The sequence below is a fragment of the Epinephelus moara genome, chromosome 2 (genome assembly GCF_006386435.1).
Source record: "Epinephelus moara isolate mb chromosome 2, YSFRI_EMoa_1.0, whole genome shotgun sequence".
Taxonomy (NCBI): Eukaryota; Metazoa; Chordata; class Actinopteri; order Perciformes; family Serranidae; genus Epinephelus; species Epinephelus moara.
The window spans coordinates 18848825-18872551 of NC_065507.1; the positions used below are offsets into that span (position 1 = coordinate 18848825).

A 23727-nucleotide genomic window follows, 5' to 3' on the forward strand; every position below is an offset into this window, starting at 1 on the left:
ATTTGAATGTTAAGACAAAAACCGATGTCCAAAGAAATGATTGATGTGCATAAATTCAATAACTTAGACAGTCCTGAGTAACAAACTATTATCCAGCAGGATTTAGACTGTGACAGACGGTAAATCTCCGCTAATTAATGCGCTTCGATACAAGCTTTGACACGGACTGAATGAATGAGGAAATGAAACAGCGTGTAAGAGGGAGGAGACAGAAAAAAACTCAGGGTTTACTGAAGAAAACCTGCCAGCGAGCAGGTTAGGTTCAGAGTCTGTTACCATGGTGACTGACTCAGAGTTTCAGTTACCTCTCTTTCTGGAACGGATAACTCAGAGTTTCCCTCTTCTCAGGGTTAACTTACTCTGAGTTTTCACATAACCCGCTTTCTGGAATACCCCTCAGGTGTAAAGGGAGTGCAAGACAAACTTTTTTGTTGCCCTAAGCAGGCGCAGTTTTACATCTCATCTTTATCTTTCTACAGTTTTGGGTCAGCCCCAAGACTTTGCAAAGATAAAATACCACACATTTTACCAAAAGACTACTCTCTGATTTAATACAAGTTACATAGTTCTAGGTTCAACAGTATCAGTACTAATCAAAATATAGACTTGGTCCCAGAAATTACTTTCACAATTGAACAACATTGCTTTGGCTGTAAAATCTGCACACTTCTTCACACAACTATTTAGTTTCACATGCAAGGTCAGCTAATAGAAATGCATTATGACTCACAGGTCATCACTTTTTGGTGCAAGTGTTGCTACAACCATCCCCGGCCTCCCCTTTATTAGTCTTGTAAAGAATAAAAAGTTGTAGTTCACCACTTTGTCCACACGATGGTGCTGAATTCATGTCCAAGCATCGCTTCTGCTGAGCTGGTGGATGTGTTGTTACCTTCTACCTAGTTTCATCACACTGGGACGTTAGCAGCGTCAACAAGCTAGCGTTAGCATGTTCAGCTAGCTAGCTAGCTACACCGCTACACAGAGCAACTCAATACAGTTAATGTTCACAGTGGACTCGGGTCGACATGGACGAGCCGGACACCGCGGCCATCCTCCCCGGAGACGTGCTCAGCTCCACATCAACTGACGACGACACCACCGAGTCAAGTGGCCACAACGACGACGCTGATGTACCGACCACCCGCTCCGTTAGACCGCCGTTGACATGCTCGCTGCCGGTGTCTGTGGAGCCGGTGATGTTCCTGTCCATGTTTTCTCTGGCACTTCAGGCGCCTCTGTCCACACAGTATCTGTGGGACCGCATCAGCGAGGACCTCGGCTACAACGGCTCCAAGAGCTCCGGGTGCAGCAACGGCTCCGTGCCGCCGGACCCCCTGCAAACGGTAGTCCATGTCTCTAAAGGGTTAATGTTAGAAAGCGTTTACTCCTGTTTATCTGACCCGCTGACAGCCATTTAAAATGTTTTGTTAACAGGAAGCTGACAGGTAAATCATGTTATCTTCCTCTGACAGCCACAGCTGCTGCTCAGGTACACTAATTAATCACATGCCAGGTGCAGATAATTACAGTCAGGGTCAGTGTGAACCAACAGGCTGGATTTCACTTAATAGTTAATGAACAGGAACATAGTCAAAGTGCTGTTTGTCTTATGTAGCCCCAGGACAGGTGTTGTAGTTACCCTTAGAAAATATAATAATAAAGTTAAAACAGGTATCAAGAAGAAGGAGACATGCTTTATTAATCCTTAAGGGGAAATCCAGTTTTTAACTCTTATATACACACTGATGCACAATCAGGAACTACACACAGAGATGTCAGAGCGAGAGGGCTGCCCATGGACAGGTGCTCTAAGCAGTTGGGAGCCCACTGCCCAGGAGGTGAGCTGGCACCTCTCCACCTACCAGTCCGCACTCCATATGTGTTCCAGACAGGGGCTTGAGATGGCGACCCTCTGGTTCCCGACCTAGGTCCCTACAGCCTGAGCACCTGGCGCCTCGAAAGAGCTGCATGCAATAGGTCCAATAAAAGAGTAGAGTAATGGTGTTACATTACAAGCCGCTGAACATTCACCACAAAAGCTTACAATACACAAACAAAAATCGACACATGACAAACTCAAATCATTGTGGCACAGTAAAAGCAAGGCCACAGTGACAGACATGAGTACTGTAGAACTTCAGTTAATACCCGGGCTGTTATTTGCTTAAATCACTGAACTCACCAGGCTTATATTTTGAGGAGGCCTTTAATCCCTTTTGCATAAAACTACAATCAAATTGTTTATTTGAACCAGTGTAAAAATTAGGCTTCAAATAACATATAAAATATGAATCATTCATTTGATCTAGCTCTGGCAGACAGGGCGTCAGAGAGGATTACAGCACCTGGCATACTGACACAACACCACTTTGTCTTGTTAAAACAATATTCATAACTTGGATTAAATTTTATGAAAAACACTTTTGATTCTTTTGATTGGTGGACCCTTACAGACTAAGGGGAATATGACACATACTCTGACTTTAAGACAGCTAAGAGGAAGGGAGTCACCACTTGTTATTTTTTTCGGCATGCCGCTAAATCTGAATGAACTAAACGAACCAAACAATTGAATTGTGGAGAATCTAATGGAGCTAACACTATGTAGCATCGTCATATTGACAAAAGTTCAATATTTATCTCTATATTCGGGATCTAACATTAGCTCCAGTGGGTAGTCAACAATCTCTTTTTAATCACCCAAAGAACTAATATAAAATTGAACTGCTTGGCAACCAGACCAGGCTTCTAACTGAGACAGGCCTGTATTTATCAAAATGTGTAGCCACACTCGGCCAGTAAAAGGAACTGGGCTTTTAACTGAAGTTTTATGTTAAGTATAGAGATCCAAAGAGGATGAATCATCCGTGCCTAAAATTGCAGGTGTGTAGATAGGAAAAGAACCACAATGCTTTTTGGACGATTGCGACAAAGAGGAACAGCAGTCACAAATTGAAACTAAGCACATTGGAATGATGAACACACACATTTTGGGCCGGTAATAGCCGGTGCATTGATCAGCAGTTTTCATTCCTGTTCACCAGAACCCTGATGATCTGTCATACACATCTAGTTAGGGACCAAATTACACCTAGGCTGCAAGGTAAATATGATTATGGGTGGGTTAGGGGACCAAACTGTAATAGTGTCAGTCTCTTAAACTCCTGTTCACTAGATTGACTAGATTACACTTGGTTTTTTTTCCAGGAGGTGGAAACCTTGACAGCCCACTGGAACCTGTACATCAGTCTTGGGGGCTTCTCTGTAGGCCTGCTGGTGGTGCCTCTGCTAGGCTCATGGAGTGACCACGCAGGTCGCAGGCCAGTCCTCATCATCCCCAACCTAGGCCTGGCCCTCCAAGCTGTGGTTTATTTAGTGGTGATGTACCTGAAGCTGCCTGTGGTGTACTTCCTAGTAGGCAGGCTGCTCAGTGGCCTTTCAGGGGATTTCAACGCCATCCTGGCCGGCTGCTTTTCTTATGTGGCTGATGTCAGCGACAGAGAGTCCCGCACCTTTAGGGTGGCAGTCCTGGAAGCTTGTCTGGGTCTGTCAGGGATGCTAGCAAGCATCATCGGAGGGCAGTGGCGGCGGGCACAAGGGTAAGAGATGTGTAAAAAAGTGTCATCAAATTGAAATCTTTGCAATCTGAATCTGTTATCATTGCCATTATATTTTTGTGTTTCCATTTAGCTACATCAATCCATTCTGGCTGGTCCTGGTCACTAACTTGGCCTCGGCTCTGTACGCTTACCTGTTTGTCCGTGAGTCTGTCCTGCCAGACCCAAGCACCAGGCTCCTCACGTGCCGCCACCATAAAGCTGTCTGGCACCTCTTCTCGACAGGAGGCAGCAGCAGCGAGGCGGGTGGAAGACTTCACAGATGCAAGCTGTGGCTTTATATGCTGTGTTTCTTCCTGGTGGTGACCATACACTTCGGCAGCAGGGAGTTGTACGTGTTGTATGAGCTGAGCTCGCCACTGTGCTGGGGGCCGGCCCTCATTGGCTACGGATCAGCAGCTCAGCACCTGGCCTATCTGAGCAGTCTGCTGGGGCTGAAGATCATGCAGCGCTGCCTGGAGGACTCCTGGGTGGCTCTCGTGGGTCTGGCCTCCAATATCATCGGGCTGGTGGTCTTCTCTGTGGCTAACACCACGCAGCTCATGTTCACAGGTGAGGAATCTGGAGAGTTAGTGACCTCCAGATGTTTTGTTAACAATTAAAATTGAATGTTTCAACTTATAGTGTTCTGTCTAAAAAGTTTCTGCTCATAAAGAAAAGATGGTTTCAAGGTTACTCGTTCATCTAAGCATTATAGAGCATTCATGACAGCATATGTGACCAACTAAAATCCTTTCCTGGGATTGTACCTAGCAGTAAAATTGCAGAGTATATTCATCAACCACCATTTAATGACATTACACTGATATTTAATATGATCTTTTTACTTTCATTATCCTTGTAGTTTGTGCTTTATCAGCTCTACTGAAAGGATTGCAAGCATGCACGTTTTTTCAGCCACAGGTGAAAATAATACCACATTATCAGGCAGATGCTGTCAAGAGTGCAGCTCAGCAAGTGTCAGACTGACCAGACTGTGTGCGAACAGGCAACCTTGGATACCAGGCAATAAAAAACTCTGCTTGTAGCCTGTGGAGAATAATTAACATCCTCAAGAGTTTAACCGTGCAGCGGAGTGTGGTGTTCAGAGATTGTAAAGTGGTTGCACAATAATATATGGAGTATTCATGCCAGAACAAATGCATACATACAACTTAAAATATTAACAATGGTCACTGTGTGTTAATGTTGTTTCACAGTGTACAATTTACCTCTTTAGCTAATACTTAACTGTCTGAGTTCTTCATTCATATCAAAGTTCAAATTCTTTAATTTGTCTGTCACCAGGTTACGGCCTGTGTTTCCTCTTCATGGCTGCGACGCCTGTGATCAGGTCAAAGCTGTCCAAGTTGGTGGACCCATCAGAACAAGGTCAGTCACCAAGCATGTACAAATACTACCTGTGTGTCAAACAACCAACTTGAGCCAACTTTGCAGTGATATAAGATTGTATATAGAAAAAATGTAGAAGTAATTGTAGCAAATGGTCAGGACACATCTGGAAATGAGAGCTGGCTCAGTGTGTCAGCTGTGTTGTCAACGAGCTTTAATTGTTATAATTAGATCAGTATGATGCTACAGTGCAGTTTAATTTGAAGCAGATGTCCCTTTGTCATCAGGGACCTGAAGCATTTATGTACAGGAGGTCTGCAGTTCCCTAATGATGTCCCCTTTAATGTCTTAAATTCAGTTTGATAAATATTAAAGCTTAAATAGTCTTACATTTTGATTTATGTGGTCTTAATTGTCACACACATTTTATCCATCTTTTAACTGATTTTTGTGAAAAAGAGTCAAGATCTCCTGTGTGAAAGTCCACATTTCTGACGTTACAATTCTTTAACTCTTTAATTCAGTCTTAATCTGGTTAAAAAGTATCTTCAAAAAAGTCATACAGTGATACAGTGATACCTGTAGACACCCTAATACATACATGTGTTTGTACTTTCTCCCAGGTGCCCTGTTTGCCACTGTTGCCTGTGTTGAGAGCTTGTGTTTTCTGGTGGGCAGCGGCGTCTTCAACTCCCTCTACCCAGCCACACTGTACTTCATGAAGGGTTTCCCTTTCCTTCTTGCTGCCATCATCCTCTTAATCCCTGCAGGAATAATCGGGTGAGTTCGCTCTTGCCTCATCGGCCAAATGAACATTTCTACTCCTTTCCACTCCTTTTAAGAAGAGCAAAATAAACAGCTGCATTTCCAGCAAACAGTTTCGGTATGGTACCCTCAGAACCAGTATGTAACCCGCATAGACATGTACCTAAACCCTAGATCAGTCAATTGTTAGCGGATATGCTCCATCCATCTCTTGTTGTATTTCGTCTTAAAAGAGCGATGCAGAGCAGCATCTGCACCTCGTGGATTGTTCACACAATGGGATTGCACGCCAACATTTTCAAAACAAAAAAGACCAGGCTGGAGTGTTTACAGTCTTTTTCACAATCGATAGAATATTAAAAAATAGCAGGTTTGTGCACTGAGTCCTTGTCGAGCAAGAGTGATGATTCTATCTTGAAGAATCAACTGGTTGCAGTGTTTCTAGCTCCACCTTTAACATGATTAGTGTGCTAGGTATATCATATTGGTACCATCCCCAACTTCTGACAATAGAAAACACAAAAATAGCCGTTCTAATGTATAACGAACTGAAGTGAGCCAGACTGTTTGGTGGAAACAACACTAATGATTCACCATTTGTCTTTCTAGGACCCTGCAATGTTTAGACCGCAGGAGAGACCACAGAGACTCCACAGCATCCTGACGTAAAGGGAGGCAGAGAGCAGGACCCTGTCAGAGAGCTAAAGTGCATTATGTTGTCACTGTGTGAGGTGAGCAGCTCTGACACAGAGACATCCATCATGTCCTTGTGTGGTGCTGGGAGAGACTTTTGATCTTAACACAGTGATGGGGCAGCTGCCGAGCTCAGCAATGGCATTCTTCCTAATCACACCAAAGTGACTGAGACCAAAGGATGAAGAATCAACCTCCTCTTGACTGACTGATGACTGTAAAACCTCTTCTGTCCTAATAATTAGAGAACGGAAACTTGGGTTTTGTCAAATCTTTGCTGGCCCTAAAAACGAACCACAGTCTTTTGCTGGTCCCCTGACATTTATAGAAATGGTGTAATGAAACAAGGTTCGATACTTGATTTTCTTATGTGATTTGGTACATTTTAAACACAGAGAAATCAGCACCAAAGAAGTGCCGTACATTTCCATTTTGATTGTTTTCATTTCAGTAGCTCTAATGGCACACTGCAGGTTACGGTGCTCACCATAAAATCAAATTCTCAAATTCCTCAGTTGCTTCAAAACATTTCAAGCGTGCGTGCAATATGTTTATTTCAGAAGGTTACAAAGGGAGGTGACAGATATAACCTAGTCTTGATTTTAGAAGTGTTTTAGATCTACAGATATCGTTCATCCTCGATCACACAGAATAAATAAAGGTTGGTTATAGGTGATTTGTTTGATAGCGAACAATCTTGAAGTAATCTCTGTGTGCAGTGATGGAAAGTGTTTGTGTATTGTCTTCTCCTGCACTACATTTCAAAGGCAAATATATTACTTCTTACGTCTTACATAATTTACGACTTAAGTTGTAGCTTTTTTATAGGCTCAGATGAGACTTGCTCGATGCCCAGGGGGAAATTTACAAGCTACTCAAAGGGTTTAAAATGAGCCCAACCTTTGCCAGCAGCAGCATAACATTAATGTGCACGGTATCATCCAGTACTATAATTAAAGTTCTTTTACTTTTGGTATTTTAAGTATATGTTGATGCTAATATTTGTACTTTTACTAACGTAAAATGTTAAATGCAGGACTTAGTTTAAGAGTATTTTACACTGTGGTGTTGCTACTTTAAAGTCAAAGATCTGAGTTCTTCTTCTACTGCTCTGTTTGCACATTTGAGTGTAGAGTAAGCCATGTTAAGGGCTATCCTAAATCTGTGGAATTCATGATATCACACTATGCAGATAGATCACCTGTGCCAAACATGTCCAAACCTAGCTATCAGTAATCCACAGCAGCCAGGGATTACTGAGTTACACCTCGACCCCCCTCCACAGCCCAAACTCCCTGAAGAGTCCCCCCTCCCACTACCACAAACAACACTAGATAGTCCCAAAGCGCAGGCCCACAGCCAACAAGCGCACAAGGGTCAGATCCTGGATGCAGAGTGAGGGAACAAGAGCTGCTGAATCAGCTTTAAAATGCACAAAGGGAAGTTTAAAGGTTAAGTGAAGTATTAACTCTGCTGCTGTGAATTGATCAGCATCAAGATTATTTTTTAAAGCCATTTTGTAACAAAACTGATCTGCAAAACTGTCTATTCTCCATCATAATCAGTTGTGCAATATTTATAAGTTGCATTCGTATTTTTTTTTTTTTTTAATGGAACTGGATCGTTTTGGATAGTTTGTGATAAAGACGATGGTTAAATTTGTATGTTTACATGTCACATGGGATTAAGTAATAAATGATTTTACTGTCAAACACATTTTTTATTTTCAACCATGTTTGTCACACTGAGACTTAGAGCTGCTGTGAAAGGTTGTCTTGGTTGCGTCGGTACAATAGACAAACAAGAAAGGACAGAAAGAGCACCTTTCTTTTTGTGCACAAATGCCCTAAATAAATTGACTATTTTTTTGCATTGATCTCAGCATGTGGACCTTTTTTGTGGCTGTCCAGCCCAGTTGCATTGGTACGCGGGTATTATGCAGGATTGTCAGTTACTGTTTGCAAACACGCTTGCCACTGAAAGTAAAAGCCAACCCCAGATTTACTCGTGTGGTGATTCACGTCGCTATATTTACTTTTTTTTTTCTGCGCTGTCTCTTGGATGCCTGCTGCTTACAGTCTGACACCTGTTCACTTCCTTTTTATGAAGCCCCAGCCTCACCCGAGTCCTGTCCGTCCAGAACACATAAAATAAGAAGAAGATTAGAAAATACCGTCAGAGGGCAGAACCACTGCAGAAAAATACACCACTGTATGAGTCTATTTATTGTTTTTAGGAAAATCCTGCATAGTATATCTTTAATAAAAGGTTTGAGAGGGACATTGGAGTTGAACAATATAAAGGTAAGGTCAGACAAAAGCCCTGCAGAACAGCTGTAGCATTCAGGCTGTAATTTAACAGGACAATATGTGATCAACACATCTTGATGACTGCTTTGAGAAAGAAGAGATGCTTCATCACATATTTATCACAAAGGTTTTTCTTACCTAATTTGTGATGTACGCAGGTGCACAGGCGCAGACGTAATCTGCCTGTTACGTTTCATATTTTTACAAACCTCAGTGTGTCTTGTATATTGCTGGATTTCTTTTAGTTTCCATTAGATACACTAACGAAGCAAGGAAAGCGGATAACACTGTGACAACAAAGAAACCTAAAGTCAGCAATATTAAATGGTAGTTTAATGTAACACACTATGTTTTAATGGCAGTCGACAAGACACTGTAACACAGATGGAGTCATTTTCACTTTCAAGGAGTCAACGGTGCATTTTTGACTTCTGTAAGTTCATATACGTCAATTCAAAGTTAATTATACAGAAGGAAGAAAACATTTAATACTACATGGGTATTTGTCGTTGCCTGTACACTCCTTCGATCTTTATTTGGTTAAATAAGGGGTGCAGCTCTGCAACATGTAGCTCGATTATTTCTGTACAATATGTCATTCCTTCGGTTTAGATTATGCCACCGTGGAAACTCTCATCATGAACAATCCAATGCATCAACCCGAACATTAAACACAAATGTCAGTAAAATCAGAGACCTGCTTTGGTCCTGTGAATGTACAGTAAGAGTTAAACGGAAGCTGATTGCATATAATGTTAGTGATTAGTGAATTGCTATTGATGATTTTGCTGGGGCGCCACTGATGGCTGATCTATCACAGTTATTTTCCTGAGAGACGGAAGGCGTGTACGGTACCTGATTACACATGTACAGCAGTATGAGGGTACTATCATTAAAGGCTTACAGTTTATTATATACAATCTGAAATCCCCTTTCAATCTCCTCTTAATGTTTGCAGTATATTAGGTCTTTCTTTGAGCATGTAAGATAAACACAATCAGATTCATTTCACATGCATTGGGGCAGAGCAGGGAAAGCTGCCGGCCTGTTCACCATAGGCCATGTGGAATTTGGCATCATTTGAAGTCATTATAGGTGAGATCAAACTGTTCATGTTGGTTTATTTCTTCTTCTGCGCTTTTGAGGCATCTGCGCTGTCGATTTGGTCATTGTGTCCTTTCAGAAAGCGTAGGATCTTCTCGATGGTGGCCTCCTGATATTCATGGGACCATCTGTGTCAAGAAAAAGGCAACAGGCGTTTGATGAAATCCACTGTCTCTAAGGGATGTATCACAGATCTGCTAAACACGGATCACAAATGATAAAAATTTAACCCTTGTATTCATAAATTATTCATTTCAGAAATACAAGAGGCTTTAAAATATTAATAATGTCAGCATGAGCATGTGTAGTTGATACACAACCACACATCAAACTAAATCAGCCGTTAAACCTGAAGAGAAAGGGATTTCCCCTCCAAATTAAAACCGTGGGTGTGTACGCCACACAACCATGTGGTCAGCAATGTGAAACTGTCCCACTTACACAGATGTGCCAACCAATAACAACCTGTTTTTCACAGTGGTTTATTTGGGTTTTTAGAGCGTACAGTGACTCACTTGATGCCGTTGAAGTTGAGGATGGCTCTCATGTCCTCTGGCAGAGACATGGGGTCGGGCCACAGGAAATTATCTGTGACAGGAACTATGTTCTTCTTACCAGCCAGGGCTGTGACAATCTCCTGCAAAATGGATAACAGTTCCAATGAGTCTACAAAATACTAAAAGAGCCAGACTTGTTACAGCACAGACTGAAAACATCTTATCCCTTGTTTGAGCTACAATTTATAAATGTGATGGGTAATTTGAACGGACAGCTCAGACAGAGTGTATGAATGCGACAGGGCTACGATTACACAAACAGCTGTTGCATCAATATAAATGTAGACTATCTCGACAAAGGCTTAAAGTGTAGTGGAGTTAAGGTTTTAATGAGAGCTAACATTTCAACATGGAGTCCTTCACATGCAGACAATGGAAGATGTCTGACCTTATGCACCCAATCCTTCATGTCATTGTCACCCATGCACTTGTCGAGCGCATTGGCAGACAGGACCAGGATGAAGTTGCGCGCCCGCTGTACACTCTGGATCAGTTTGTCCTCGAATTTACCGGCCTCCAGCTTCTCCACATCTATGAACACGCTGTATCCTCGAACCTGCAGGTGCACCTTCAAGAGGCTTGGGACAGGGCGGACATGAGAAAGTCAGTGAAAATGCAGTGAATCTAATTTAACCCATTTTATTTTCACACTAATCCTGTTTCAGTTCTGACCTGGCCAGCTGGGAGCCAGTGGTCCGACGGTAGCTGATGAACACGTCGGGCCCTGCAGGCTGGGCGTCGGTGTGGCATGGTTTTAGAGGCCTGCGCATGGCAGAGAGTATTTTGGCTCTGTGGACTCCGTTGTGTATGTGGCAGTCTTGCTGGAGCTGCACATCGTTCAGGTTCTGGACATTGTTGTGATCCACTCCTGACTGGACCAGGCCGTAGGTGTACTGACGGAAACGAGGGTCGACATCTACTAACCAGTCAGCCATGTTGTTTGGGTCACATGTGGAGTAGTTGGCGTAAGTCTTCAACACACGCAAGTCTCTCAGAAACCTGCAGGATGAGACAGAACAGATAGTTAGACTGGTGTCACATTGCTCATGTGCTGAAGAGCTTTGTACCACTTGCCTCTTGCGAGTGAGGCCTGCAGTCATTCCCAGATCGGCTCTCAGCTCCTCGTCTGTGATGTTCAGCAGCAGGTCTCCATCCACCTGGAGCTCCTGTGGAGTACGATAGTTAGAAATGTCAGACATGTTGTTTGGTAGCTGGATCTTTATGCACATATCTAGCTCTGTGTTAGTTATTTAAAGTGTTAAACACACCTGGAATCGGTCACAATAGGCACTGAAGCCAACCTGCTGCAGCCACGTCTGCACTTCACAGGTTTTCCAGTTGGGCACACACGACAGGATACGTTTGGGCACTTCCTCCCCCATCATGCTCAGTGCCCGCTTGGCGAGGGAACAGGCTGTGCCATTACTGGAGTACATCACAATTCTTTTTAGGCTCTGCACCGCTCCGATCTCTTGGAATATCTTGAAGGAAACACATTAAAACTCAGTCACAACAAAGCAACCAGACAGTAGTACTTAAAATTTTGAGCTGCATGGAAAGTGAGTGATTGTACCTTGGTGTTGCGCTGACGAGACTTGATGCTGGTCTCAACACAAAGGTAAAAGGCCGCAATGCACTTTCCCTCCAGTCTTGTACCATCCAGTAAAGGCAAAAGATGCTGCAGATCAGCCGCTGTCTTCCCCTGCATGCAGTCTGCACTGTCCAGTAAACTGCGGGCGAAGTCATCCGGATCCAAAGACGCAATGAATGGCTCCACCAGTTCCAAGGTTCCAGATTTCACCACCTCTTTCTCGATTTCTCGGTTTGCAGCTAACACAGTCACAGCCAGACACGCGTGGAAGCGAATGAGTTCATCCTCTTTGGAAAAGGCCAGCGGGAAAAGCCACTCAGCTGCCTGTTTCTCAATCATCCATCGCTGGCAGCGGTGGCCTCCGTACATGGCACAGTTTGCCAGTGCCACAGCGCAGTGGCGCAGCACAGTGGGATCTGTGCCTCGGCACCAGTAGAGGAGGGCATCCAGGGCTCCGTTAGAGATGAGTTGGACAGACGTCTCCTCGGTGTGTTTGAACATGTGCTCCAGGATTCCAGAGACGCTGCGAGCCAGCTGTGCATCTTCCTGATGTCGAGTCAGGTTGAGGATGACCCCCAGACCTATACGGGCTACATAATCTCTGCCAAAAGAGGTTTGTAAGATATTAAAACCTACAGAATCAAAAAGACTGACTGCAATTCTTAAGTGAAGTGTAAACAAATACTCCTGAACAAATGAGGCACAAACAGGTGTGACTGGTAACAAGGGCTGAAACAACAATGAATGAAATTAAGCCAGCCTTATACCAAATGACTTCTTGAACAAGAAGCAATGGGGAGTTGTGGAGTGACCAAGTGTCTGTGTTTAATTTGGTGTGTATCTGATCCACCAACCAGCACTTAATTTAGTTAGAAGTCTGAACTTTTGAACCTGTTTGTCTCTCATTCCCACGGACTCCCCCAGCTAAAACACCACAGTTATTCAGTGGAGGCTGGTGTGAGTTGAGGCAAAAATTCCAATATGTAAAGTTTGCACGCAAATACAGTTTCTTTATAGATCATACTGGCGTCGAATTGACAAGAATACTGTTGACATATGACGCCTTCTATCTTGTTCTGCAGACACATAAGGAATTGTTAATATGCCACATTTCTTAAAGGGAGTTTGGCATAATATTTTCCACCAGGAGCAGGATGGGAATAATCTCTAAAGAAATCTAGTTGTAGTTTTGTAAATAATGACCCTGCAAGATCCCCAGTCTTTGCAAAATCTTATTATGTGTGACTTAAACCTAACATTGTCTTTAGATGTGAGAAAGTGTTAGAGTTAAGTCTTTTCATTTTGCCTACTACTAGTGTATAGTAGGCAAAATTCTGTTTTCAATTCTGACAATTGATTATTTAGTTATCTATCAAGCAAGAATGCCAAACACTCTTTGGCACCAGCATCTCAAATGTGAAGATAGGCAGTGTTTCTCTGTTATATTTCACTGTAAAATAAATAACGTTTCGTTTTGGACTGCTGGTCGGACAAAACAAGTCATTTTAAGACATCACGTTAGCTGAGACTTCGATGGCAGGTGTTTGTCACAGTTTTCAAACATTTTATAGACTGAACAATGAATGGAATAATCAGAAAAACATGCCATAGGTCAACCTTGGATATATAAGGAGGAGACACAAAAACATGAATACTACCATTACCATTTACAAAGCAATAAAAACAGCCTGGCTGTAGCCTTAGTTGGAAGCAGAACAGAGTCAAATTCAATTTGGCAAATTTTAGACTACATCAGGCGCCACTCTTAAGACAGAGGCCTCAAAGTTGTACTTCAGTGCAATGATTTTTTTCACACATGAATTACTGCCTCAAACAGGCAAAACTACAATAAAACCAGTAGAAAGACTGAACAAACAGGTGTTAAACATTGGATAAACAGTCAAATTCATACCATCATCGTAAAATTACAACAAAAATATGATCAAATTTGACGATATTTTACTTGTATATAAAATTCTTCAGGTCGGCACGGTGGTGTGGTGGTTAGCACTGTCCTCTCCATGCCTTTTCGTTGTAACCTTCAGAACAATTAAGAGATTTGAGTCTGAAGATCTTAGGGACCTTGAAGGCACATATATTTTGAGCATGTCAGACAGATAAGATGGGGCCAGGCCATTTAGAGCTTTAAAAACCAATAAAATAATTTTAAAATGTATTCTTTGACTGACAGGTAACCAATGTAGTGATTTTAAAACTGGAGTGATGTGTGCCCTCTGTCTGTTTTTAGTCAGAACACGTGCTGCTGCATTTTGCACAAGCTGTAACTTAGAAATGGCCTTCTTGGACAAACCAGACAGAAGAGCATTGCAATAGTCCAGTCTGCTGGAGATAAAATCATGAATCAATTTTTCTGTATCTGCTTGGGAGAGAAACGGTGAAACTTGGGAAATGTTCCTTAGGTGATAAAATGACACTTTAATTACATTCTTAATGTGGTGGTCAAAGTTAAGATCCGGATCAATTATAATACCAAGGGTTTTTACATGTTCTTTGGGTTTTAATGCAAATGATTTTAGATGGTCAGATAGCTTTTCTCTTTCAGTTTTTGCTCCAATAACAAGAACCTCAGTTTTATCTTGGTTAAATACCACAGAGAAAGTCAGCGTTTTCCAGTCAAGCTGCACACAACTGGAACACTGCACCCACAGAGCTCAGGAACGTCACATTTCTCTGGACAATCAAACATGTTGTCATAATCTGAATTAGTGGTAATGTCCTCGTTTCATTACTGTATGTTAGGGCTTATGTGCTTATGTATAGTACGTTGTGTTTACATTATGTGCTTTGGTTTTATGGTTATGTAACTGTCTTGATGATTGTGCTTGTGTGCTGTTGTCCCTGCTTATGTGCTTTTGTCTATGGTTATATGCTTGCCCTGTGCTCATGTGCCCTTCTGTGGACATGCAATCAATCTGTTTTTATCTGCGCCTAGGCCTATGTGTTTCTGTGTGGTTTTGTCTTTTTCCTATATACCATCAACCTGTCAGGGACTGCAGATGAAAATTAGCCTGTATGGCTAAATCTGGCACATTTACGTGACTTCAGTGAGCATGTTTATTACTGTGCTCTGTCCCTTTCTAAACATAAAACATAAGCTTATTATGTTGGTGAGTTGTTTCTGTTGTTTTGTCCTGAATAGATCATATGGCAGAAACACCTACTTGTTTATTTCATTGTATAGCATGGTATGCTACTCCTGTACAAAATTCAGAAATAAATAAAGGCCTCAAAAACCACATGAGAATAATAATCTTAACAGAAGCTGAGCATTATGGGGTAACTTGTTTGTTTATGGTACAGCTGCTGTATTACACTGCATCATACTGTGAAAGTGTTTGTCCATACACACTGTACCTGTTCTCTGATATGAGTATCTGCTCCAGCAGTTTTGCAGACTCATAGGTGATCTCCACAGCAGGTGTCTGTTGCAGCTGTAACAGCAGCTCCAGGCCTCCATCCAGCCGGATCCTGTTGCAGATCTCCTCGGCCACCTGACGGCCTACGGTGGGCAAAACCCAGGCCTCCTCCACTAGCTGGTAGAGCTCAGCGATGGCCCTGCGGGTGTCATCTGAATCGGAGGTTTCCTTGGCTGATTTGAGCCTCCTGATGGCGGAGCGCAGGGCGGGGAGCGCGCTGTCCAGGACCGCCTGGACGTCGGCGTTGATCCCCGGAGAGACCGCTTTGGGATCGGAGCCGGAGCCGCTCCTTCCTCTCTGCAGCCGGCTGACATACTCCGGGACTGTGAGTCTGTCTGAGCTGAACATGATGGAGAAATGTCGATAAAGCTTCCACAGGAAGAGCGTCAGAGACAAGAGCATCTACCGGCGGAGGCACAGTGGATGCTGAGATGTGTTTGTTTACAAAGGCCTCTTATTCCTCTATCAGTAGTCTCCAGGCTGATGCCTCCCAGAGATGCGTCAGGCAAGGCCTCAGCTGTAAATCACACTTGTAAATCTAAAGTGACAGTTTTCACAGAATTGCATCACCTCTCTGTGCCGATATCATCCCTGGCAGTAAGCCCGTACAACACTCATATAAGCAGATCTTGAGCAGGTCACAGTGTGTCTGCGCATATCCAACAGCTGCTGCTTTGTCTCTTTATCCCACCGACCCAAAGATGACTCAGTGCCCTAACACAATCTGTCTGCACAAGTGTCCTTGAAGAGGCCAAAAGGACCTCAAACTAAAACAGCAGAGAGCAAATCCTTATTTCCCGGAGAAGAAAACAGACTATTGTTGTCTGTCTTTTGAAGACAAAGAAGACCTGTTTGTCTCTTACAGTTGTCCTCCCACCTTATCTGATGCACTGTAGCGGCTCCTCTCCCTGCACAAATACAAAATGTGATACCGCTCTAAAATAGCTGCCCCCCGACCAATCGCATCCTTTGGTCAGCATCCGCAGGCTGTCGGTGTCTTCAGGGGTCTGCACCGCCCACCGGCTCCAGATACTGCTGGGGATGAACAGGAAAAGAGGCGCCCCCTCCTCCACCTTCTCCTCCTCCCCTCACTGTATCACAGCCGGTCACAGCTCATCACGGCCCGCTGATGACTGTAAACACAGCAGGCCCTCTGCTGGAGAAAGAGGAGTAACACCTCTGAGCCACAATGTCAGTAGGTTTCAAACTCAATAGGAGCATACAGTGCCCAAAAAAATAAGGGAACCCTCATTTGTCACAGTATAACACCAAGTCAGATAAGCTTCAGGGATATCAATCTGTTCATTTAGGAAGCACAAGTGATTGTGAATAAGTTTCAGCTGCTTTGGTGCAAATCAAAGTGACAACAGGTGCAATGGAGAGGCAAAAGCAAGACAGAAAGGGAATAATTTTACATGTGGTGGTCACAGACTTGCTCTCTCCTTATCCTTCCTGACTGATTCTGCTCTAGTTTTGTGTTCTGCTGGTGTCCTTGTCACTACTGGTAGCATGATGCGGTACCTGCAGACCAATCAGGTTGCACAGGAACTCCAGCTCCTCCAGGATGGCACATCCATACATGCTGTGTCTCCCAGCACAGTCTCAAGAGCATGGAGGAGATACCAGGAGACCGGCTGTTACACGAGGAGAGCTGGACAGGGACGTAGAAGGGCATCAACCCAGCAGCAGGACCGGTATCTGATCCTTTGTGTGAGGAGAAACAGGAGGAGCACTGCCAGAGCCCTACAAAATGACCTCTAGCAGGCTCCTGGTGTGCATGCTTCTGACCAAACTGTCAGAAACAGAAACAGGTCCGCCATTGGTGCCCCGTTCTCTTCACAGATGAGAGCAGGTTCACACTGAGCACATGTGACAGGCATGGAAGAGTCTGGAGATGCCGTGGTGAACATTATGTTGCCTGTAACATCATCCAGCATGACCGGTTTGGCGATGGTCTGGGGAGGCATATCCTTGGAGGGTCGCACAGACCTAAATGTCATAGCCAACGGTACCTGACTGCTGTCAGACCGTACACTGGTGCAGTGGGCCCTGGGTTCCCCCTGGTGCAGGACAATGCCCGGGCTATGTGACCAGAGTGTGTAGGCAGTTCCTAGATGATGAAGGCATTGATGCCATCGACTGGCCCTCTCGTTGCCCTGACATAAATCCAACTGAGCACCAGTGGGACGTTATATATCAACATCCGACACTGCTTTGAGTGTTGTACAGGCTTACAGCCAGGGATGACAGCGACACAGATGGATCAATGTATCGGTGCACCCAACACAACCAAGTACCACCACAGATTACTGGGATACTTCAACCATAAAATGATCATTTGTATATCAGCAGTGTTGGGCAAGCTACTTGGAAAATGTAGTGAGCTAAGCTACCAGTTAATCTACATCCAAAAAAAGTTTCACTACACTGAAGTATCCCCAGATAAATGTAGCAACCCAAGCTCCCGGAAAATGGCAAAAGTAGTTTGCTACTTGCGAAGCTACTTTTATTTTCTGACTTTATGTCAAATAGTGGTGAGAAAAAAATGGCAGACAAACAAATAGGTAGGCAAAAAAAATGTTCAAAAACTTCTTTTGTTGGGACATTAGAACATGAACATGTACTGCAAATAACACGTGGCATCAGTATGTCATTGTTTCTCCTGTCTTCCTACTTAATACTGTTCTCTGTCTCTCAGCTCTTTTCTCGGCCCTCGTTGTGTGTATTTCTGACGTTGTAACATTATCACTACACTACTGAAAAAATGTACTTAAGTTAGTAAGGCTACTGCCAAACACTGTATATCAGTTAGTCAGGCCGTGTTACCTTGAATTCATGAACAAAACAGGGGTTTTTTGTGTTTAATCTGTCAGGCCCTGACCTGCCAACAGTAATCCCCGTCATTTTTTGATTTATTCAGTGCTCAGTGTAACTGTGGGACTTGCTTGAACTTTGGATTGTGTTCAACAAAGCAAGAAACAACAAATGTTCTGGTGATATATCTGAGATATTGTATTAAATAAGTGCATTGAAAGGCAAGTCTGGGCAGAGTCAGGTTGGATGATCTACTTACTTGCTGCCAGATTCTGCAACATTCAGTTAGGCCCCTTATATCTGCCCCACCACATCCTGCAGTCTGAGGGACAGGGACAGAAAGCAGCGGAGATAAGCCTGTGAAATCTGATCAAAACGCATTCATCTGGTCTCTTGTTTGCACCATAGTTTCCTCTTTTACATTGTATATCTGCAATTGTTATTATGACTGAATTCTTTAGTCTGGTTCTTGTTTTAGCAGTCAGCTGATAATCACGACCAACACTACGGAGGGCATGTTACCCCTATATATCATAATTACTGCGTAGCTACACACACAAAAGTAAAAACAGATATTCAGATATTAAAATTAGTACTGGATGAAAAGGATGTTTGTATTTGTTGTCCAAAGGAAACCATGCATCAAGAAAATTCTCATTCTTTACCTTTGCTGACTCATTTATTGAATCTCCTGTGTCTCTTATTCTTTGTTCTTTATCCCTTCCATCAGTTAAGAGAGCCAGTTTTTCCCACCCTCGTATCTTGACTCATTGAACTGACTTCATGTGATGCTCTATTGTATCCATGTCACCCAAGGATATTGTGATTACTAGGAAATTTGTGGTGTAACTAAAAAACAAGGTTTGGCTCATCTGGCCTTGGTCCCAGGCAGGTGCTGTACCTGTTGAAAGCCCTCCAGCTTTGACAGAGGCTGCACTTCTGGCATCATCCACACCCCCGCCACTGCAGTGTCCAGCTATGCACAGCCAGGAAGACAACTTTAATCATCAACATGTCCATAAAACTTGTATAGCGTGTGTGCGTATGTTCGTGAGGCCCTACAGGGGCAATCTTATTATCAAAAGCTCAGACCAAACCCACAGACAATTCTTCAACGCACGCCCATTGTTTATGTGGGTTTCCTGTTTATGTGGGTTTCCTTACTGAGCGTTAAGTGCTCACAAGGTTTCATGCAGAGCTGCAAGAAGCATCTGAGCACACAGTCTCCAGTATGAGTCTCCACAGGCGCTGCCAAATCATCTGTGCGGTTGTGCTGCTGATACTGGCACTAGTCGGGATTCTGCTGGTGGTCATTCCAGCTAAAGAGATGGAGACACCACCTGAGAACATGGTAATGAGAAGAATTTGCCCTTTTTTTAGGCTGAAGGTAGGGCAGTCTGACTTTCTGGAGGGTCTTTAATTTTTTTAGATTCTATTCCAGCTTTCCTTTGCTTTATACATCACTTACTCGCACCATGGATCATAAAGATGTGTTCTGCCAAATGCCGAGGACACAGGTGCTGTCCCACTGTATCAGGGTTTCATTAATGTATACATTTAGCTCTGCACATTAGAACTTCCCTTGAGATAATAAAATGTATATTGGTATTGATGGTTAAAAGGGCACTTTTTACAGTCAAGTCAAGAGGAGCGTCCAAAGAAAACATTTCTGTGGTCTGAACTTGCTCAGCTATAAGTCAATCAGCTCAATGCTCAAATAAGGAACATACAGCTTTTAACTCTTTTCCTGCTTTGACATGCAGTAGGTTCGATGCCAGTGTCAGCAACGGTGTTTAGCAGAAGGAAGTGATGCAAAGAACCACAAGATGGAAAGAAACAAAGGGTGTGAGATTGAAAAAGCGGTTTGAGGGTTTGCCATGAAAGCACATTAGGGTGGATTTCTTATGTTAATGTCACAGACACATGAAACTGCCATATGTTGCCTTTGCTCTTTGTCTACAGAATTACACAATAAAGTACCCTATGTTATTGTTATATGGTATACTATGTCTTAAGCACTATTCGGACGGGATTAGTTTTAGGTACGTGGGGTAAAGTAATAATTACCATAGATTTTAGTCCCGTCCGAATGTGCCATGTCAGTGATAATTACCGCACGATGTCAGTAAAGATTACCGCGACTTTTACCTTCTGTAAAAGGGTCCCGGACAATTACCTCAGGTAATACTAATCCCGTGCGAATAGACCAGCAGTAAATATGTGTTAGGGCTGTCAAAAAAAAAATCTAAGTTCTAAATATATTCGAATATAGCCTAGGGTAAGTTCAGGGTGAGTGGGACAGTTTTCGGTTTTCTGCATTGTGTGAGATTTCTGGCTATGGATTTCAAAAAAATAACCCAACATATGATACATTTCTGTAATGCTGAAGATGTTACCTATCCATTTGAGGAGGAAAGAAGATCTGATTATGTTCCATGGATGCATGGCATACCCTTTTTTGTGAATTGACTAAAATTCGTTTTTGTGTGTGAGATTTGGGTGAGTGGGACAACACATTTGTTTAACTTTTTGTTCTCTCCCTGTACTTTTCTTCTTGCCTTCTCATTCCCTCTCTGCCTCTCTGGTGCCATTCTTTCTGCAGTGGATTAATCAGGATTAGTTTGGAAAGAAATCAAGTCTAAACTTTGTATAGGTTGACACTTGATGAACAAATGTTCCCTACTGTTGTTACTTTGAAAAGCCTTTACGTCTGCATCTAGTACACATATTATCTGATAACTGTGTTGCATTGTATTGGCAGGGGTGTGTGTATATGTGTGTGTGTGTGTGTGTGTGTGTGTGAGTGTGTGTCTGTGTGTTTGTGTGTGCATGCGTACAGTTTGTATTGGGGGGTGTGTGTGTGTGTGTGTGTGTGTGTGTGTGTGTGTGTTCCTCTATATATCCTATCATCAACAATAGGCTTGAAGAGTTGGGGACAATCTGCAAATTAGATCCTGGGAAATAATCTGTTATCATGCATCCCTAGTAGGCTGGGTACACTTGCTGTTTATGCTAGCTGTTTTGCTAGCTAGGTAGTCGGGCTAGCAGTAAAATTGAGGTGCTCCATCAACAATTGTGTGGTAGATTTTGGGTCTGCACACACAAGAAGGTTAGGAACTATTAATCTGGAACATATATAATGATTCCCTATGGTAGGATTGATCATTTTTATTCATTAAGAGTGCCTTTTGGTGCTGTCCCACTCATCCAAAACCATGCTGTCCCACCCACCCAAACACAGTTTGGGTGGGTGGGACAAAATAAAAATAGCCTAATTCCATAAATGTAAACATAATCTTAACATTTTTTTCTGATTTTATTGTAGAAGTGCATCAAATTCATGTTTCCAGCAAATATTTCTGCAATATCTTGGCGAAAACATTTTTATAACCTTATGATCATAACAATCAAAATCATTTCATTCCATTTTCCTCACCTTGGGTTATGCAGGGTCAACTTCCTGACTGATGTTGGCCCCGCCCCCACATGTGACATCACACCAATGAGTGTAAGCAACTCTGATAATGTGGTTTCACAGCAAGGCTCAGCAAAAAAAAAAGGTTTTATTTTCAATGACCACTCACCCTGAATTAATAAGTTCGAACCTAAATTTGATAATTCGAATATCATTAATAATTAATTAATACTATTAATAATGTTGTATATCATGGCGAATCCCGTTCGGGCGGAGATGGCTCGCGCACAAGCCGGGCCAGGACGCAGCGACGGAGGGAGAGGCGCAGACGGAGGAGCCCGCTGCGCCAACACCACTCACTGCGCTGTCTGCGATGTGTGACCTGTTCGGGGAGACATACAGGGAGAGTATTGCACCTGCTGCCTCCCTGCACTGCCTACCCTTTTTGAAGAAGAGATGAAACGTTACCAGAATGAGACACCACTACAAGCCGACCAGGATCCACTGTTGTGGTGGAAAACTACGCACTGAAGTATCCAGACATTGCTCAGATAGCGAGGCAGAAGTTGATCATACCTGGCACTTTAGTGAGTGTCATGAGTCTGTGTTCCCAGTGTGTCTCCCCTCCCCCGTGTCTGTGTCTCCTCTCTCCTAGGGGCGGGTCCAGTGAGCCAGCAGGTGTGCAGGCTACGCACCTGTTCCTCATTCTCATCAGTCTCAGTTAAAGCCCGGTCTCTCCAGCCACTCGTCGTCAGATCGTCCAGTTTCCCAGGCAGTATACTGTGTTTTGACTCTCGACTCCTTCAGTGATCTTGTTGCCAGTGTTTCCTGTTGCTGTTTCGTTGTGACTTACCTTGTTTCTCCTGTGATCAGGAATCCTCCTCGCTCACCTGCATTCTGCCTGCGCCTGCTGGATCTGCCCCCGTCCTTCACCGTGCCTCTCCGTTGTGCCCCACCACCTCGTCTCTCCACCCCGCCTTCGCCCTGCCTCACTGCACTGCCTCGCCATCCAGCCACAACATTCAATTAAAGCACCTTTAACCGATTCCTGTCTCCGAGTCTCGCTTTTGGGTCCCACTCTCAGCTGTTTAACGTGACAGTGAGGTCAAAACGGGTATTTTCATCTGAGTGTCACGTTCATATTGCGTCAGCAATAAGCATTTTATTTTTTGTGGGTGTTTTTTTTTTTGTAAAAAATAAATAAATAAATAAATTTGAATATTATTCGAACTATACTAAATTAATTGGAAAATATTCTAACTCAATTTCATGGTGCTTTTGACAGCCCTAATACGCACATGATGACAGGAGGGGACGGCTGTGCTGAATGGATTTACCCCTCCCACTTGTTGTAGTTTTACTGAGTGGTTACAACTGCTAATACAAATACCTCTGTAGATAAAATCCACACAGAAAACAGCAGGGGTGGAAGTAACGAATTACAAATACTCACGTTACTGTAATTAAGTAGATTTTTGGGTACTTGTATTTTTATGATTTTTTTCAAATGTGTAATTTTACTCCTACTTGAGTACAATTTACACCATGTAATCTACTTCGCTACTTTTAAAATCATAAGTCGCTACTGAATACGGCCACAATTTGAATTAATATTCAAACCTTTCATCTGCATCTTTGTAGCCAATAAGGCTGTCCGATCGCGACCGCGCCAATTAATCTATGACCTAAAGAAAGGACAACTCCACTGCAGCAGGCACAGGTGTCTGGCGGTAACATACCTACACAGCGGAGTAGAGACTAATTTATGGACAGAAGATTTGGAGACAAAGAAGCCAAATCCCGTGAGCTCCGCGCCGCAACATAACGGCTTACCGGCGAGTCCGACTCCAGGTCCAGTAATTTCCTCTTTCATTGGCGTCATGACTGCCCAGTAGTACCTGGACAACCGAGGCACACAGGCACACAGGCATGTGGCGTGTCAGAGGAGAAACGAGCCGTTCACATTTCTCTCTCTGTGTCAGTAACGGCCCACAAACCTCACCGCACTTTAGGGACTGTTCTTTACTTATGGAGGGACTGTTCTTTACTTGTCAGGGGAGGAGGGTGGCTGGTTGATTTTTATTTTTTTT

General features: G+C 43.3%; 4 protein-coding genes across 6 annotated transcripts in view; 2 read left to right on the forward strand and 2 right to left on the reverse strand.

Moving 5' to 3' along the window:
* LOC126406457 (solute carrier family 13 member 2-like) overlaps positions 1-956 on the reverse strand; it is an 18042-nt gene extending 17086 nt beyond the window's left edge. Inside the window, exon 1 of the mRNA XM_050070749.1 lies at positions 820-956. The gene's annotated coding sequence lies outside the window, so the exon portion shown is untranslated. The remainder of the gene's footprint in view (positions 1-819) is intronic.
* slc46a1 (solute carrier family 46 member 1) lies at positions 566-8122 on the forward strand. Its single transcript, XM_050070755.1, has 6 exons — positions 566-1346; positions 3211-3602; positions 3694-4172; positions 4908-4991; positions 5576-5732; positions 6327-8122. Exons 1-6 carry the CDS (start codon positions 1029-1031, stop codon positions 6379-6381), a joined length of 1485 nt encoding a protein of 494 aa, XP_049926712.1. The 5' UTR covers positions 566-1028; the 3' UTR covers positions 6382-8122.
* Positions 8123-8631: 509 nt separating this feature from the next.
* Positions 8632-16456, reverse strand: sarm1 (sterile alpha and TIR motif containing 1). Its single transcript, XM_050072815.1, has 8 exons — positions 15347-16456; positions 11954-12572; positions 11649-11861; positions 11455-11546; positions 11053-11379; positions 10769-10958; positions 10339-10460; positions 8632-9951 (listed from the first exon to the last, which is right to left on the reverse strand). Exons 1-8 carry the CDS (start codon positions 15808-15810, stop codon positions 9840-9842), a joined length of 2139 nt encoding a protein of 712 aa, XP_049928772.1. The 5' UTR covers positions 15811-16456; the 3' UTR covers positions 8632-9839.
* Positions 16457-19421: 2965 nt separating this feature from the next.
* Positions 19422-23727, forward strand: part of LOC126407694 (ectonucleoside triphosphate diphosphohydrolase 2-like) — an 11467-nt gene continuing 7161 nt past the window's right edge. The window contains exons 1-2 of one of the 3 annotated variants that reach the window (XM_050072838.1): positions 21091-22412; positions 22511-22751. Coding sequence is in view for 1 of the 3 variants with exons in the window: in XM_050072829.1 (XP_049928786.1) it covers positions 19454-19573 (120 nt within the window). In the remaining 2 variants the exon portion in view is untranslated. Of the gene's footprint in view, positions 19574-21090; positions 22413-22510; positions 22752-23727 lie in introns of those variants that run through there. The other 2 variants (XM_050072847.1, XM_050072829.1) reach the window with 2 other exon arrangements.

Bases quoted from the DNA above. Each gene is read 5' to 3' on its own strand.
- sarm1 (XM_050072815.1), bottom strand. From the start codon at position 15,810: ATGCTCTTGTCTCTGACGCTCTTCCTGTGGAAGCTTTATCGACATTTC. The intron at 10,959-11,052 runs GTCAGAACTGAA...CCCTGTCCCAAG, and splicing joins ACTGGCTCCCAGCTGGCCAG to CCTCTTGAAGGTGCACCTGC. The intron at 10,461-10,768 runs GTCAGACATCTT...TCCATTTTGCAG, and splicing joins TGAAGGATTGGGTGCATAAG to GAGATTGTCACAGCCCTGGC.
- slc46a1 (XM_050070755.1), top strand. From the start codon at position 1,029: ATGGACGAGCCGGACACCGCGGCCATCCTCCCCGGAGACGTGCTCAGC. The intron at 3,603-3,693 runs GTAAGAGATGTG...GTTTCCATTTAG, and splicing joins CAGTGGCGGCGGGCACAAGG to CTACATCAATCCATTCTGGC. The intron at 5,733-6,326 runs GTGAGTTCGCTC...TTGTCTTTCTAG, and splicing joins ATCCCTGCAGGAATAATCGG to GACCCTGCAATGTTTAGACC.